Below are 17,659 nucleotides of genomic sequence, written 5' to 3'. Positions count from 1 at the left end.
TACATTATGGACCTGTTAAAAGCCTCCCATATCCCCAAAGCTATAGGAATTATTGACTGTCAGTCTCATTAGACTGACAGTTCCATTATTTCCAAGGGAAATAACCGGGCTGACCAAGCAGTTAGAACAGCAGCATTTCAGAGTCCAAACCTACCTCAATCACTTCAGGAGGTTCATACAGTACAGCTCACATTCTTGCAGACACTCCCTAACACCTAGCAAATTCTGTCCTATCTACATCAGCTCTTTCATCCTAATAGCAAGGCTCACCTCCAACCCACTCCTGAAGACTTAGAGACTTAAAAGCTATCACTGCCTCTTGTAAAATCTGTCAAAAGCCAGATTCCAAGTCCAAATATCATAGTTTTCCCTTTTCTCACTCATCAGGCCAGGGGCTCCCTTCCAGAAACTGGCTGGCAGCTTGCTTTTACTCATATGCTCACAGTCAGATGAGTTAAATGAGTTAAATATTTCCATGTCTAGGTGGATTGAAGCATTCCCCACCACTAACAAGAGGGCCCAGACAGTTTCTGATATTCTTCTTTGATAAATTATCCCGTGGTTTGGAATCCCAACCCCTCTTCAGTCAGATAATGACCCAGAATTTACCTCCCAGATCTCTCAAACTTTATCTAAGGCTCTTAATGCTCCTTGGCATTTTCATATCCCATACCATCCTCAGTCCTCAGGGAAGGTAGAACAAATTAACCGTTCCTTAAAGAATGTTGTTGTTAAGATGTCACAGGAGCTTCACCTTGACTGGGTGAAGAGCCCCTGGCTCTTCTCGGGCTCTGGCTCTGGGTTCTCCTATCTATCTTGCCCTTTGAACTCATCTATGGGTGACTGGTTTTAACTCTGGGCCTCTCACTTGATCACCTGCTTATGCCACTGCTGTTTCATCTTTGCTCCCTATTATGGAATTTTACTGAATACTCACCACCTCAGTCATACACCAACCCCTGCCCATTTTCAGTTAAAATCAGAGATCAGGTTCTTTTATGCCCCCCCAGACCAACACCCCTTTCCTCTAAATGACAGGGTCCCTTTAAAGTAATTCTTGTAACTCTCATAGCTGCCAAGCTCAAGGGCCTCCCTCATTGGATTCACCTGTCTCATCTCAAACTTTTTATTATTCCAGTTTGGGGCACCCCCTCCTTGTATACAGTAACTCAAACAGGGACCTACTCCCTTAAGTTCCAGAGGACATCAAGATCAGTTATGTTTTCTCCAGTTCCAGAAGAATGAAGTCTCACCACCGTACTCAACTCTCCTGTGTCAAAACTCCATATGCTTCCCTTTCGAATTCTCCCTTTTTCTTTTTCCCCTATTTACTTTGCCAATTTCTACGTATCTCCAATGCTATACTTAAATTTCCAGTTAATCATTCAGCTGTTGTTACAGGGACCAACATTAAACACAAAGCCAGAAGTACAAAGACTTTCAGAGGCTCAGGCAGTAAGAAACAATAACAAGTTTGGGAACATTCACAGCCCCAGACGCCCAAGGGAGACTCACAAAACGGGCTTTAACATAACAGGTTTAGCACTGGCTGCAGCAGTGTCTCCTGGATGTTAAGGTAATATCATGGTGCTAAAGAGAACAATTGCCTTAAGGTTTGCTTCAGGTAAAGCATTAAGAGGTCTAATAATTCCCCTTTCTTCTCCTCTCCTCTCCCACTATACAACTATCATCTATTCAAACACTATACTATCATAACCATAAGCTTTTAATATGTCTAAAACTTATCTCTTTTTCATTCCTGGTCTTGGGACCCCTGGGAAAGTCCCTCCTCCACCTCGGGAATCCAGGGAAACCCCCCTCTACCTTCCATCTTGGGACTCTCCTCCCTCAATCACCAGGATCTAATTTTTTTTCTAAACATAATCTTCTGCCTTGTCCAAGCTGCTGGCCTGCCACTTCTACAGAGCCCAGGATCACGGAAGTAACCAGCTACCCCAGGATGTGGTCAAGCACTTCAACTCTCTGATGCCCACAATGCCAGCAGAAAGCAGCCTTGAGGATTCAATACCCCATTCCCACCCACTGGAGACCCCTAAGCCCCCCAATTTTTTTATAATAAACAAAAGGGTGGAACGTTATGGTTCTTACTGCACAACGCTGCGGCCGGCACTTCCGGGTTCCAGGGCCACGCATGCACCGAGCAGCGCCCAGGCAAATTAAATAGCCACCTAGGGTCCTTAGGCCCTATGTGACCTACATGCAACGCGATTGCGTCACCTATGCATGACACAGCTACATAAGCGCTTGTGTGCATGCGTGAGCTTCAGTCACCTATGATGTGGCTATGTACGCCACTGTGCGCATGCGCTAGGCCATCTTTACCAGCAGGACAGGTCCAAACTCTCTCCCTGCACCAACTTTCTCAGGCCTGTGTGCATGAATCTTTCTCTTTAATAAACTCTTAAAGTGAGTTTCATTGTGTGTTTCGTGGTCTGTTCTCTCTTGCGCCGGGTAATTTCAGAAGTGGAAAGAATGTTGAAACAGATACGGAGAAGGGCTGTGAAGTGCTTTCTTCTAAGCAGGACATGACCATCATGGACTCATAGCACCTGCACCTATTGTCTCTAGACCACACAAATAGGGCTTGCCCATCACTCAGCTGGACATGGGGAAGCAGTTCACAGGGACAGTACCACTTACTGCTAAATTATTGGCAAATAATAGATTATGAGGACAAGGGTCATCTGTATGCCTGCTAGTGAGCTCATTGGGTTTTACTGAATAGTGCAAAACCCATGGGTACACAGTTGGTCCCAGTTAAACTCTGTGAGACACAAAGCAAAACTTTGTGAATGTGGAAAAGAGATTTGTATTGAAGAAGAGGGGCTGGCAGGAGTAGGAGGGAGATAAGAAGGTGTGTTTAGGGTGGAGTTACTAGAATGCACTTTATGCATGTATAGAATTGTCAACAAATTTATTTAAAAATGTGTGTGGATTTGAGATTGAGCATCTTATGTTAGCAAAGTCCTTTCATCTTAAAACTAAGATATTATGTAAACTGGAGCCAGATGCTTTGTGCATCTCCAAATCTGTCACTTCAAGAGTAGTGGGGAGGAAATTAGGATACAGGACTGAGAAAATGAGACTTATAGTATGTGGTGATTTGGACATGATAATGCTCATGTGTTGAAGGACCAATCCTACAGCCATATTAGAAGGTGATGGTTCTGAGGACTGTGAATTTATGAATGACATCATACACTAATGCACTCATAATTGTGTGAGCACTGAGAACGGACACTATATAAGAGTGTACATGGAAGAAGTAGGTCACTGGAGGCATGATCTGGAAGAAAATATTTGCATGGACTTCATTCCTTCTTCTCTTTCTCCTCCTCTCTTCTTTCCCCTGTCTCCTTCATTTCCCCTTTCTCTTCTCTTCCCTGGCTCTCATTCTAGCTCCTGCTCCCACCTCTCTGCTTCTGAGCTACCAGGTAAAGAGCCTCCTCTTTCACCAGCTCTCACTCCATGGAATCTTGTCTCACCTTTGGCTCAGAGAGATGGAGGCAGCTGACCATGAACTGAAACTTGGTTCTAAGACCATGAATCAAAGAAAAACTTTCCGTTTTTAAGTTGTTTACCTCACCTATTTTGTCAAAATTGGGAATCGCTGACTAACACAGCATCATAGATTAAACTGTGGTCAGACCCCCAGTTTTGGATCTAGCAAATACCAATAATTAATGAGAACACACCTTCCCCACTCATTGCCTTTCTTTAACTTTTGGGGTATCTGGACCTAAACACATTTTACCTGGTTTCAGCAAGGCTTCCCATATAAGTTTCTTATTCTTCTTGTCTTTGATTTGCAGATTAACCCCTGAACCCATACAACCAACACAGATCTCCGAGAAGAGCTGGGATTCCCCAGTGCTCCGGTAGCACAGCTCCAGTTCCTGGAGAGAGAAAGAATTACTGTGTAACTACTCACCCTGTGGAAGGGATAAAGGTGGGCTGTCCCCACCCCCATACTTTCGCGATCTTGTTCACCACATTAGACACTGGCTATCTTTCACACCGAGGTAACCCACAGCCTTTGCATACACGTCTTTACTCAGAAGGTTGAGGACCCAGCTGGGACCCCCATCCTGCTGATTCTGTTCTCATCACTCTGACAAAAACCGGACAGAAAGCAACTTAGGGAAGGGCTGATGTTGTTTAGTTTCATGGTGGGAAATTCATATAAGCTGGAGGTCCATTCTTTGTGGCAGGAGATTGTTGCTGGGCTCATTATACCCCAGAGGATCAGCAAATCATACCCTGAGGTGGGAAGCAGGGCATGGCTATAAGCGTAACGCCTGAGACTAATGACAGGCTTCTGATAACCAGGGCTCACATATTTGTTTCCACAAACTCTCAAAATGCTATCACTCACTGGGGACTAAGTGTTTAAACATGTACATCTGCAGGAGTCTTCAGATTCAAACACTAACATCTGAGGATGAGTGAGAGCTCATCCCAGAAGTCCAGTTCACACTGCCTAAGCCAGGACTTGCTCTCTAAGCTTTGTTTAGATGGACTCTCCTCTGGGACATATTGAATCTAAATTCTTAGCTCTTCAGGTCCAACCTACACTCCTGTGTGGCCCCTTAAATTGCTTTCCACCTAACTTTGATGTATCTTTGCTCATCCCAAACCTCATTTGTTTTCTCCCCAATTTCAGTTTGCTGCAAAGCCTTGTAACCTGCCCCACAGGTTTACCATGCCTGACATCTGACCCTGAAGAGTAGCAAACACTTGGATACTCACCTTTGGGATGATTGTCAGCTTCCTGGAACCAGATATGATGTAGCGGGAACCAATATAAAGGGAGTCTACTGGGGGTGGCTTGTTTATTCGAACAAATCGGAATTTTATTTCTTCATCATCAATGGCCTAGGGAACATTGCAGACAGCGATTTATCTAGATTTCTGGGCCACAACATCCGGTTTGAATAAGGTGAGACAATCATTTAGTACATTTTTTCTTTTTTTTGGTGATTGGTTGGTGACACCTCCTGACAACTGTGTGTTCTGCAACACAGATTGTTGACTAATTGGCTCCTGCCATGTTCATTGTGGGGACAGGTTGTTGTACCAGAAGAAGGGAGCTGGCTACAAATTGTGCATGGAGAATTCCCACCTTCTGATGGGGGAAAGAGGTCATAGAAGGATGTTCAGAGACTGGTAAATGAGCATCAGAGGCATTTGGGGGAGAATCTGTTGTAAGGGGGCCAAAAACAGAGCAGAATCACACACACACACACACACACACACACACACACACACACACACACACTTTCCCCCTATAGAACTGCAATCCCACTACCAGTTAAGAATCTCTCCAAGGGGCTCACTGTCTACATTTCATGCTTTCTGCCAACCCACCCTGGCCTCACTATTGTGGTCCTCAGTGTCACCTTCCGAATGGTGCAGTCATTGGGGACCAGGTAGAGGTGAAATGTCACATCCTTGGGATTGAGGTGATAGTAGATCAGTGTGATGGAAGTGATGGGGATGAAGCGTACAAAGCCAGGGATCATTCTCATTAGAACTCCCACTGGGGAGAAGCTTGGGTTTTCCAGCACTGCGTAATGCCGTTCCACTCTGGCTGGAGTTTCTAGGACCATCCCATGTTCTTGAAAGTGGGCCACACGGAACGAGGAGATGTCCACCTGTCCCTCTGTGAAAGAACAGATTTAAAGATATATATATATATATATATATATATATATATATATATATATATATATATATATATATAGTTTTTCCTGTTGAGCCATTCTTGGCTAGAAAAATGGCACCCTAGGACTTAGAATGATTGTGGTGGTTTGAATGAAAATGGCTACCATAGTTGGTGCAATTGTTTGGGAAGGAGTAAGAGGTATGCACTTGTTGGAGAAGATGTGCCACTGAGGTGGGCTTAGACATTTCAAAAGCTTGTGCTGTTTTCAATTTCCTTTCTTTCTCCTCCTTTACAATATGTACGTTCTCAGTTACTGCTCTATTGCCAAGCCTGCCCCCTTTCTGCCATGCTTCCTGCCCTGATGGTCATGGACTCACCCTCTGAAACTGTAAGACCCAATAAAATCTTTCTTCTGTAAATTTCTGTGGTTGTGATTTATATTTCACTTGTATTTACTTTTTGATGCTTAGAGAAAAACTATGATCAAAATTTAAGTTTTATTCATTAACTCCCAGTGAAAACACAGCAAAACTATCAGCTGTTTCTTCATTATCCATTCACCGTGCCAGGGAGGGGAGTGTAAGCTGCTGCCAGTTGTGACTCCTGCAGACTGACCCCTTTGGAGGCAGTTTACCTTTGACCCTGTCTAGTTGATAGTGGAGCATTCACAGTGGAGTGGAAGTTCTTGATTTTCTCATTCACGGATGCTGTAAAGAACACAGCCTCAGACACCTCTGTCAGAAACTTGAAAATCAGCAAGTTCTTTGAGGTGCTGCCGTCACCAGCTTCATTGTCTTGGGATTTGCAGTGTTTTCTAAATTCTGAGTTGCAGAATAGAGTTTTGCTGTTATTAAAGAGACCCAAGGGTATCTTTTTACACGGAAGAAAAACTGGATAGATCCCTGGAATGATTAATGTCAAGTGTGAACCTGATGAAATATAGCATCATCTTGGATGTAGGCCTCAGGGTATGAGAGGAGGAGATCATCTTGATTGGAACAATTGAGTACGGAAGACCTATGCACTGTGTATACTATTCTGAGGACTAGGACCCAGGGCTGTGTAAAATGGAGATGGTCACGAGAGCATGAGCATTCACTGTCCTCTGCTTGCTCTGTCCACACAGGCTTACCAGGTGCCACAAGCTCTGTGTTCTCAGACTCCCATGTCATAATGAATGGTTCCTCTGGACTGGGAGGAAAATAAATCCTTTCTTTCTTAAGCTTCTTTGGTCAAGTATTTTGTGAGAGTTATAAGAAAAGTTAACCTTGACAGAATATTGATATCAGGACTCAGACTTTTGCTGTAATAAACACAATCATGTGGTTCTTAAGCCTCTGGAACTATTTTATGGCTGGAATGTGAAAGAATTTTGTAGCAAGGACTAGGAACTCACTTCCATGCTGATGACAGAGCTTATGGGGCTATTTGGGTGGAAGCAGGAAGACAAGATTGCTGAGAGAGACAGTGGAGGCCAGCCTACTGTTGCAGAGAGTAGCAAGGTTTCTATTGGGAACGGTAAAAGGATCCATTCAACCAGTAGTTTAGCCAAGAATCTAGATTTATTGGGTTAATGTCACGAATATGTGAAGATTAATTTAAACATAAGGGACTAATTTGGCAGGAGAAGTTTCAAGACAGAAAACACTCAGAATTAATTATACAAAATCAGCTGTAATTCTTAGGGATCAGTATCACTGAAGGGAAAGCTGCCCTGCACGGTGACAAGGGGAAAGGTGTCCTGAGGACAAAATCTCACTCTTTGTAGGCTCATGTTGTAAAGATCCAAATTCCTTTAAAGGCACAAAAGCCTTTAGTTATGGTGCTCCCTGTTCCACAAATGCAAATGCCCGTGGAAGTGTTTTCCATGGTCAGGACATCTTATAGCTATCATCCAGGGAGCAGAGCCAGGCCACATCTCAAGCTATCAAGAGAACTTGGCAGTGTCATCCTGTAGTGTTTTTTTTTTTTTGAGTTGAAAGATGCTAGATTGATGGATCACCGAGTCATACTGCACAGTTTCAGATAAAAGCTGTGATGAAAGTCAATGCACTTGTATCAAACATTCTGCAAGCTTGAGAGCTCATTCCATGGACCTTTGAAAGTGAATTCTAAGGTGGAATGGAAATCCTTGGGTATTGTAGAAGCCAGGCCCACATATTTTCTGCTAAATAAAGTTTTAGGCAAGGAGTAGAGAGATGGTCTAAGGAGAGGCTGTTTATGTTTTATGTGATAGAACTGGAGGGGTGGAGTTGTTTGGAGTCCAGTGAATGACATCATGAGTTTAATAGCCAGACATGAGGCTGTAGAATTCGGTGTTTATGCTGACAGAGTTTTGTCTTGTTGTGGTCTGGTCATTTGATTTCCTGATTCTTCTATTTTTGAATGGCAGTGTTTATTTGTGCCATTGTATGTTGAAAGAATGTATCTTGTTTTTTTATTTTATAAAAGCTTATATTTAAGACATCGCCTTGAATATCTGATAAGAGATAGTCTTTATGAACATTTAGACTGTTGGAATTATTAAGAACTAAGGGGACCTTTGAAATTGTATTTTGCATTATGAGACAAAGCTGAAACTTTAGAGACATGAGGTAGAAAGTTATGAATTAAAGTGATGTGTTGGGTGTCAAGTTGACACTAGATAGAATCATGATGTTGAATCTCACTTGTCACCTTGATGTGACCCTTGCTAATGGAGGCACCACTCTGCAACCCACCATTTGCCTGTCCTTTCAGCACTGAGTTTGCTTCAACTTGCACCATGACAAACAGTATTGCACTGTGTATTGTTTAGCAGGGAACATTTCTATTTTTCACGGGTGGCTGCTTGGGATCAATAATTATTAAGAAATAAGACAAGAAAATTACTCTAGCATAAGGTTATACAGTTTAGGATTTCCATCAACGACATACTAGCTAATAGTTTTACTTATTAGGGTGAAATAGAGAACCACATTGCACTGAAATGCCCTATGTGTGACAGATTGTGGCCTTGAAATCCTGACTTTCTCTAGGTCACCTTCAGCCCCAGCACCAGACCCTTGACTTGCCTATGCTTTGTGCTGTGCAAATTTTCACAGAATCCCAGAAGATGCTGTACCTCGCCAACTTCCCTTCTTGCTAGGGTAAACTCTAGTCGTGACCTTCTCAGGACTTGAGGGGAATGTGGGGGGATGGACCTGCTTTGCTAAGACCAGAAATTTCCTGAGGCATCTGAGATGACTTGATAAGTTTTTCTATTTCTTTTCTTCTTTTGGGATTTGGATACAGGGATTCACCATGTATCTCTAGGTAGAAGTCACCCTACTCTTGCCCAGCCTTCAGAACTCTGGGATCACAGGTATGTGCCACCACCTGACCCTGTAACTGTCCTCCAGTGTATATTGTTCTTCTATAAGCTTTAACAGAATCATTCATATATATCTGAATATATATATACACTTTTCCAACTGTGTAGTTTTTTGATCTGAGAGTGGGGGTAGGAAATAGAAAAGGCGTTGACTTTCAGGGAAGAGCTTCAGTGGTGACTGGCGAGGTGTTGTTCTTAGAGAGACCAGGAGCTCTGTGTGGAGCTGCTGGACTGGTGTCTTTAGACACACTGGGAAGCCACCATCCGGGTAGCAGTGCTCCTGTGTCAGGGTCTGGAGTGTAAGACCTCATGAATTTATGAATGTAACTATTGTCTTTCTTTGTTTTGTGAGTTCTTTTCAACTGAGTCCTGCTTGTTTACTTCATCTTCATTGGTTTTCTTCTTGGGGCGTGGCATTAAATGAGAATATTTTTAGTCTGAGGGATACTTTGCTTTCTATTCATGGTTCTTACATCAGCTGGAACTGTCTGCATTTCTATTTTAGTTTTTATGACTTCTTCAACTGTCAGGTCTTCCTCCTTGGACCTTCTCCTCGTCTTCATCACCATGAACAAACACCACCTCCATCTGCAGTGAACTGGGTTCTCCTGGTCTCTATGGGGGAGCAGATGGCTGTGCTCCTTGAAGCAGGAGAGGAAGTTGGTCTCAGCAGCCACTGTACAACACCTTGTTCCTTGATGTTGTTACTTTTTTCTTTCATAGGCATAGTCTGGCTGTGTAGACTAGGCTGCTCTTGAATTCTAAATTCTCCTGCCTCAGCCCCAGGAGTTCTTGGTTACAGACATACAGTAATGGCTTTTTTTTCAAAAAATGAGATCTGTCACTGAGAGCATTGTATATATTAAAACAATGTTCTTTTTGGTCACATATTGTAGTTGTTTAGCTTGGTGTTCTTGTGGTACTCTTAACAGTGGGAGTGGGCTGTCTCTGACTCTTTTTTTTCTGTACTTAGGACTATTTTCTTCTTACCAGATTGCCATATCTACCTTTGATATGAGGGTTTGTGCTTAGTCTTACTGCAACTTTTATGCTGTCTTTGGTTGATATCACTTTGACCCTGGCTATTTTCTGAAGAGAAACAGAGGGGAGGGCAAACTGTGTGGAGCAGAGAGAGGGAAGCTGCAGTTTGAGATGTTTGCTATGAGAGAAGAATGAATAAAAATAAAAATAAAATCTTCAGAAAGATTCTTTGGAAATCATGGAGGATGGGACACTTTATGAGTTCCTCTCTTAGGAAATCCTTCTTTTGTTTTTCCTGTTCTCAAGTGGAATCTGGTGACATCATTTTCTCCCTGCCTGTAGCAGTGTAATGGCTCACAGTGTTGGTAGACCCTGAATACCAAATGATTCTTGTTAGTTTTCTTACTCTTACACTGCAACAATCTCTTTAAATTTCTCAGTTATTCTCAATTCTGTGCTGGGCCCCCGAGGGACTAGATGTGTAAAGAACATTTAATAATCACTAGCAAATATTGCTACTGAGGACATCACTTTCCACTCAGGGACTCCTTCAGGTAAAGCAGAAAGAAAGTCATAAGGCTGGGAGACACGTGCTTCAAAGAGGGGATGAGAAAACAACTCAGTGTCCACCTTCACAGTCTGCTCTGCCTCACTAAGGAAGCCATAGGCCTTTCCTCGTCACCATCACCCTGTGCTCTGCTTTAGGACATGGCAGGTCCTCCCATCACCTCCACCCAACTCTTTATGCTTCCCTTGGTTACCTTGGAGATCCACAAAGTGAGGGAGGTACACAGCAGCCACAGCTCCTTGCTCAGCCTTGATGTCAAACAGAGGCCCGGCCACCATGTATATGTACTGCAAGTGAATCTTGTCCAGGTGTTGGCTCCAGGCACAGAATCCAATCTCGATGGTCACGGCCCTCGTCACCACAAAGTGGAGTCCTGTGTTGGGACAGTGGTAGGAACCAGGCATAGGGAACTGAACTCTGGAAGAGGGAGAGGCAGACACCAGTGAACATCAATACTGCTCATCTGCTGGAGTAGACCCAGTGCAGGGCTGGGGACACTGCAGACTTGAGCCAGATGGCTCTGAGTTCTGTTTCTTATAGCTGTAGGTGGATTCCTGACTAAGTCACTTAACCCCCAAATTCTCATCTGTACAGAGGGATGATGACATCATCTTATAGACCTGTAAGTACTGATGGATCTAAGGCAAACCTACAAGTAACACATACCTGCAGCAGTTAGATATTCCTGCGATGATGAACTAGGTCTCTCTCTCTCTCTCTCTCTCTCTCTCTCTCTCTCTCTCTCTCTCTGTGTGCGCGCGCGTGCGTGCATATGAGAGAGAGAGAGAGAGAGCGAGCATGTGTGTTAAGTTCTGGGGATCCAGCTAGGACCTTGGACACTCGACAAAGGTTCTACCACTGAGGTTCATCTTCAGTTTTTAGACTTTATGTTCCTGAAGTTAAGAGACAAGAGAACCCAAATATAAAGAGGGAGCTGATACTCATTAAAACATGAATAAAATAATCTGCAGAAAAACCACATTTAAGATAATAAGCAAAGTTGAGCACAGATGTTTAGATGGAATGAAGGACCCACATCAGCTCTGTTGATGTGGTAATGGTGTGCTAGGTCATGGAAGACAAGGTCCTGTCTTAACTGTGGGAGGTTTTAGTGAAATCTTTATGTTTAAATCACCTGATGTCCTGGACTCACACTACTGTGACAGTGATGACAGAGGGGGAATGTGAGCAGTTGAAATGAACTTGGAAAAATGGCTGCTGGAACTGAGTAACTGGACAGGGATGTTCTTGTGCTCTCCCGTTTTGTAAATAGCTGAAAATTTTATGAAAAAGGTCCCACTTTTTAAATAACAACCCAAACTTCTTATTCCAGTCCTAGCCTTGCCTCCTGGGTTGGTGAGGTGAGGAGGAGACACAGTAGAGACTAAGTGGATGCTATCTGTGGGGGATCCCTTGTGGAAAGTGTGCTGGGGAAAGCCAACCTTTGCCAGGCAGAACTCACTCACCGGTACAGGTTCCTCTCTCCGTCAATCACCTCAGTAGTCACAGGCCCTGTAGGACCCCAGAAGTCATCGTCAGTCCCCTGTGGCTTCATGTGTTTGTGTCCTGGAGAGGTAGGGGAAGATGGATGGAAGGCCCCGGTTGTGCAAGTGTTCCTCCTCTAGAAGAGGCCAGGCACTGCTCACTCTGTGTCTCCTCAGCTCTCTTCTCCAGGTTGACCAGGCCACTTCCCGAGTTTACCTGCATGTTATCTGTCTGTCTGTCTGGCAGTCTGTCTATCTGTCGTCTGTCTGTCTATCTACCTATCTATCTGCCTATCTACATACACACATATGTATACACACAAACCTATAGTATTGTTTTCCTACTGCTACTTGCATTTTGAGCAACCATAGCACCCCATATCTGCTCCCAATCCAGTTGTTGTGTTTCACTTCCTATTGATCCAGAAGTGTTGGCTGTGGGCGGTCACAAGGAGATTTGGAGTGGGCAGATAGAGGGGTAGAAATGATATAAATACAATACTCTCACTCATGTTTAAAATTCTAAAAAGATAACAAAATAATTTTTAAAAAGAAAAACATGACGACTTCCTCCCGCAGGTGCCCCTTCATCCAACAGTCATGACGCCCTGGGTCTGAACCCTTCACATACCTGACTGTAGTCTCTGCTGCTTGATTGAGATCGAGGTCTCACCCATTTCTTCTCCATCTGGGTCCTTAGTGGGTACATGTGACTCCCTACACCTAGATATGTTCTTTCTCTCAGATGTCAGGAGAAACATGATATCCCCACATAAAATCTAAGTCTTTGAATTGTGACTCAGTCATATGCTTCTTCTCTGGGCCAGAACTCTATGAAGACCTTATTCTCCTAGGCATCCATGACCCAGACCTGGGATCATCTCGACCCCTTCTTTGCTTTAGTTTGAGTGTGTTCCCCAGTGTTTACTCATTAGAAAGTTAACCCCCAATGTCACAGTGTGACAGAATGAAGGATAAGACACAAGGAGGTCACAAGTGCTCTGCTGCCACGAAGGGGTTAATGACAGGAGTAGATTCCTGTGGCTGGACAGGAATCACAAAAGTCACGTTGGCCTTTCACTCTCAGCCCTCCCAGTTGCACAATCAGATGGAACAAGAAGGATTTTTTAGATGTAGAGTTCATGATCTTGCCCTTCCCTGTATCCAGAACTGCAAAAAATAATCTCAACTCTTTATGATAAATGCCCAGTGTCAGACACTGTGTTAAAGCTGCACAAAACAAATAATCATTCACCCTGAATTCCAATCACCTAGACATGACCTTCTGAATCTCTCTCTTTTCTATTCTCTATTCTCCCCCTCCATGTACTCTATTCTTGTCCCAGGATGGAATGAGCATTGTTCTGAACCTCTTGCTGGCGTCCCTGCTTCTGATCTGGTCCCTTCTTGCTCATTTTCTACATAGTAGCTGACCATATAAAATGGGTGGAGATGCCCCTTCATGACTGAAGCACTGGACTGCCTCTCATTTTCTCTGGAGAGAAAAAGAAGCCACCTTGTTGTGGCTCCTGTCCACCTCATGACCCTCCTATGTCACTCTTTCTTGCTCAAATCTAGACCAGTGTCTCTTAAATCACTGTGTTAAAAATGTCACCTGTACAGACTAAATTAGAAAGCTCACTGAAAGAAGCTGCCCCTCCTGAGATTCTGAGTCAGCAGGGATGGAGTAGGATCTGAGAACCTGCATTTCTGTGGAGCTTCCTGGTGATGGTGAGGCAGAGCAGATGGTCTCACACATGGTTTCCTGTCCCTCAATGGAGCTATTCTCTCTGCTTTCTTAAAGCCTCTATGTATGGATCTCCATGAGAGCAAGAGTAGATTCAGACCAGGGTCATTTGTCGAGGCAGGACTGAGCCAGCGACCTGGGCCAGAGCAGACCTGAGACAACAAACTCCAAAGGAACAGGTACAGGAGACAATCACTGAGTGAGTGGGCCAGTGACAGAGACTGTTGCAGGTCTGGACATGAATCTGGGACCTCCAAGGGAGTAGATCAGAGCCAGAGACTTTTGCAGGACCAACCCCAAGCCAGGGACCTCTGCAGGAATGGATCCAGATCAGGGATGTTTACAGAAACAGGTCTGAGCCAACAAACTGGGCCAGAGTAGGCCTGAGACAGCAAACTCCATGGAAGTGGAGCAAAGCATGGGAGCACTGAGTGACCAGCAGGAACACAGAGTGACCAACAGGGTAACTAGAAATGTGGTACTGACTATACCACAAGGAAAACCCATCTGACCCTTGGATCCACTGGCACCTAGAAGACTGATTATCAGAATTACAGACATCCCCAACTACACCAATTAGAGAAAAGATGAGTAGACAAGAACACACACAATACCACAAAGAGCAACACAATACCAGTAAAATATAGAGACCTTACAACAGCACGACTTGAATGACCAAATAGAGATGAAGCAGAAGAAAATGACCTAAAAAATAACTTCAAAAGAACGTTTGAAACTCTTAATGAGGAAATGAGAAATTCCCTCAAAGAAATGGAGGAGAAGACAAACAAAAATTGGAAGACATCAGCAAATCCCTTAAAGAAAACCAAGAAGAAGCAAACAAACATATGAAAGAAACTATTCAAGAATTGAAAACTGAAATAGAGACAATAAAGAAAATATAATCCGATGGATTTATAGAAATAGAAATCATGAGAAAACGATCAGGAACCACAAATGCAAATATAAACAGCAGAATACACAAGATAGAAGAGAGAATCTCAAGTGCTGAGGATACAATAGAGAAAATAGACTTATCAGTCAAAGAAAACATTAAATCTAACAAAAGTTTAACCCAAAATATCCAGAAAATATGGGACTCCATGAAAAGACCAAACCTAAGAATAATAGCTATAGAAGAAGGAGAAGTTCAACTCAAAAGCACAGAAAACATATGTAACAAAATCATAGGAGAAAATTTTCCAAACCTGAAGAAAGATATGCTTATGAAGATACAAGAAGCATATAGAACACCAACCAGAGTGGATCAAAAAAGGTCCCCTCACCACATAATAATCAAAACACTAAACATACAGAATAAAGAAAGAATATTAAGAGCTGTAAAGGAAAAAGGCCAAGTAACATATAAAAGCAGACCTATCAGAATTACACCTGACTTCTCATTGGAGACAATAAAAGCCAGAAGGTTGTGGTCAAGCATTATGTAGACATTAACAGACCACGGATGACACCCTAGACTATTATATTTGGCAAAACTTTCAATCACCATAGGAGAACAAAACAAGATATTCCTTGACAAACCAGATTTCACCAATACCTAGCCACAAACCCAGCCCTATACAAAGAACTAGAAGGAAAACTCCAACCCAAGGAAGTTGGCTACATCAACAAAAACACAGACAATAAATGATCACACAGCAACAAATTCCAAAGAAGGGAAAAACACACAAATTAGCATCATCAACAACAAAAACTAAATTAACAGAAGATAGCAATCACTGGTCATTAATATCCCTTAATATAAATGAACTCAACTCACCTATAAAAAGACACAGGCTAACAGATTGGATACAAAAACAGAGTCCATCATTCTTCTACATACAAGTAACACATCTCAGTCTCAAAGACAGACATTGCCTCAGAGTAAAGTGTTGGGAAAAAATATTCCAATCAAATGGACCTATGAAAAAAGTGGGTGTAGCTATCCTAATATCTAACAAAATAGACTTTAAGCTACAATCAATCAAAAGAGACAAAGAAGGACATTTCATATTAGTCATAGGAAAAATCTTTCAAGAGGAAATCTCAATACTGAACATCTATTCCCCAAATACAAGGGCACCCTCATATGTAAAAGAAACACTTCTAAAGCTTAAGTAAAACATTAAACCCCCCACACTAATAGTGGGAGACTTCAACACTTTACTCTCACCACTGGATAGGTCAGTCAGACAAAAAATGAACAAAGAAATGAGAGAACTAACAGATGTTATGACTCAAATAAACTTAACAGATATCTATGGAATATTCCATCTAAACAGAAAAGAATATACCTTCTTCTCAGCATCTCATGGAACCTTCTCAATAACTGACCACATACTTGGTAACAAAACAAACCTCAACAAATACAAAAAAATTGGAATAACCCAATGTATCTTATCAGATCACCATGACTTAAAACTAGAATTCAACAGCAACACTAATTCCAGAAAGTCCACAAATACATGGAAATTAAACAATGCTCACCTGAATCATCAATGGGTCAAGGAAGAAAGGGAGAAATTAAAGACTTCCTAAAATTTAATGAAATTAACCACACAGCATACCCAAATTTACGGGACACAATGAAAGCAGCGTTAAGAGGAGAGTTCACAGCACTAAATGCCTATATAAAGAAGCTGGGAAAATCCCACAATAGTGAATTAACAGAACACTTCAAACCTTTAGAACAAAAAGAAGTAAACTCACCCATGAGAACTAGAAGGCAGGAAATAATCAAATTGAGAGCTGAAATCAACAAAATAGAAACAAAGAAAACAAAACAAGGAATCAATAAGACAAAGAGTTGGTTCTTTGAGAAAATCAACAAAATTGACAAACCTTTATCCAAACTAACCAAAAGGCAGAGAGAGAGAGAGAGAGAGAGAGAGAGAGAGAGAGAGAGAGAGAGAGAATCCAAATTTACAAAATCAGAAATGAAAAGTGGGACATAACAACAGACATGGAGGAAATCCAGAGAATTATCAGGTCTTATTTAAAAAACCTGTACTCCACAAAATTGGAAAGCTTAAAGGAATTGAACAACTTTCTGGATAAATACCACTTACCAAAATTAAATCAAGAACAATAAGCAAATTAAATAGACCTATAACTGCTGAAGAAATAGAAACAGTCATCAAAAGTTTCCCAACCAAAAAAGCCCAGGTTTCAGCTCAGAATTCTACAAGACTTTCAAAGAAGAACTAATACCAACAATCTCCAAATTGTTCCACACAATAGAAACAGAAGGAACGTTTCCAAACTCTTTTTATGAGGCAACAATTACCCTGATACCCAAATTACATGAAGATATTACTAAGAAAGAGAATTACAGACCAATCTCACTCATGAACATTAATGCAAAAATAATCAATAAAATATTGGCAAATCAAATCCAAGAACGTATTAGAACCACCATCCACAATGATCAAGTAGGTTTCATTCTAGAGATGCAGGGATGGTTCAACATACAAAAATCTGTCAATGTAATCCACCATATAAACAAATTAAAACATAAAAACCACATGATTATCTTATTAGATGCTGAAAAAGCTTTCAACAAATTACAACATCCCTTCATGACAAAGGTCTTGGAGAGAGCAGGACTACAAGGAACATACCTAAACATAATAAAGGCAATATACAGCAAGCCAACAGGCAACATCAAACTAAATGGAGAGAAACTCCCAGAGATCCCACTGAAATAGAAACAAGACAAGGTTGTCCACTCTCTCTATATCTATTCAATATTAGTTCTTGAGGCCCTAGCTAGAGCAATAAGACAACAAAAGGAGGTCAAGGGGATACAGATTGGAAAAGAAGGAGTCAAACTCTCACTATT

General features: G+C 42.2%; 1 protein-coding gene across 6 annotated transcripts in view; it reads right to left on the bottom strand.

Annotated features, from left to right (window-relative positions):
• Positions 1–17,659, bottom strand: part of LOC125409508 (NACHT, LRR and PYD domains-containing protein 1a-like) — a 73,560-nt gene that overhangs the window by 10,301 nt on the left and 45,600 nt on the right. For 5 of the 6 annotated variants that reach the window (XM_087910359.1, XM_087910363.1, XM_087910358.1 and 2 more), the window contains 6 exons: positions 12,703–12,794; positions 12,054–12,153; positions 10,781–11,004; positions 5,421–5,683; positions 4,771–4,896; positions 3,776–3,917 (listed from right to left, as the gene is read on the bottom strand). In XM_087910359.1, coding sequence (XP_087766485.1) covers positions 3,776–3,917; positions 4,771–4,896; positions 5,421–5,683; positions 10,781–11,004; positions 12,054–12,153; positions 12,703–12,794 — 947 coding nt within the window. Of the gene's footprint in view, positions 1–3,775; positions 3,918–4,770; positions 4,897–5,388; positions 5,684–10,780; positions 11,005–12,053; positions 12,154–12,702; positions 12,795–17,659 lie in introns of those variants that run through there. The other variant, XR_015738818.1, reaches the window with a different exon arrangement.

Source organism: Myodes glareolus, chromosome 9 (assembly GCF_982192425.1).
Source record: "Myodes glareolus chromosome 9, mMyoGla1.1, whole genome shotgun sequence".
Classification (NCBI taxonomy): domain Eukaryota; kingdom Metazoa; phylum Chordata; class Mammalia; order Rodentia; family Cricetidae; genus Myodes; species Myodes glareolus.
Note: the sequence above shows the minus strand (reverse complement) of the source record. Positions and strands in the feature narration are given on the sequence as shown.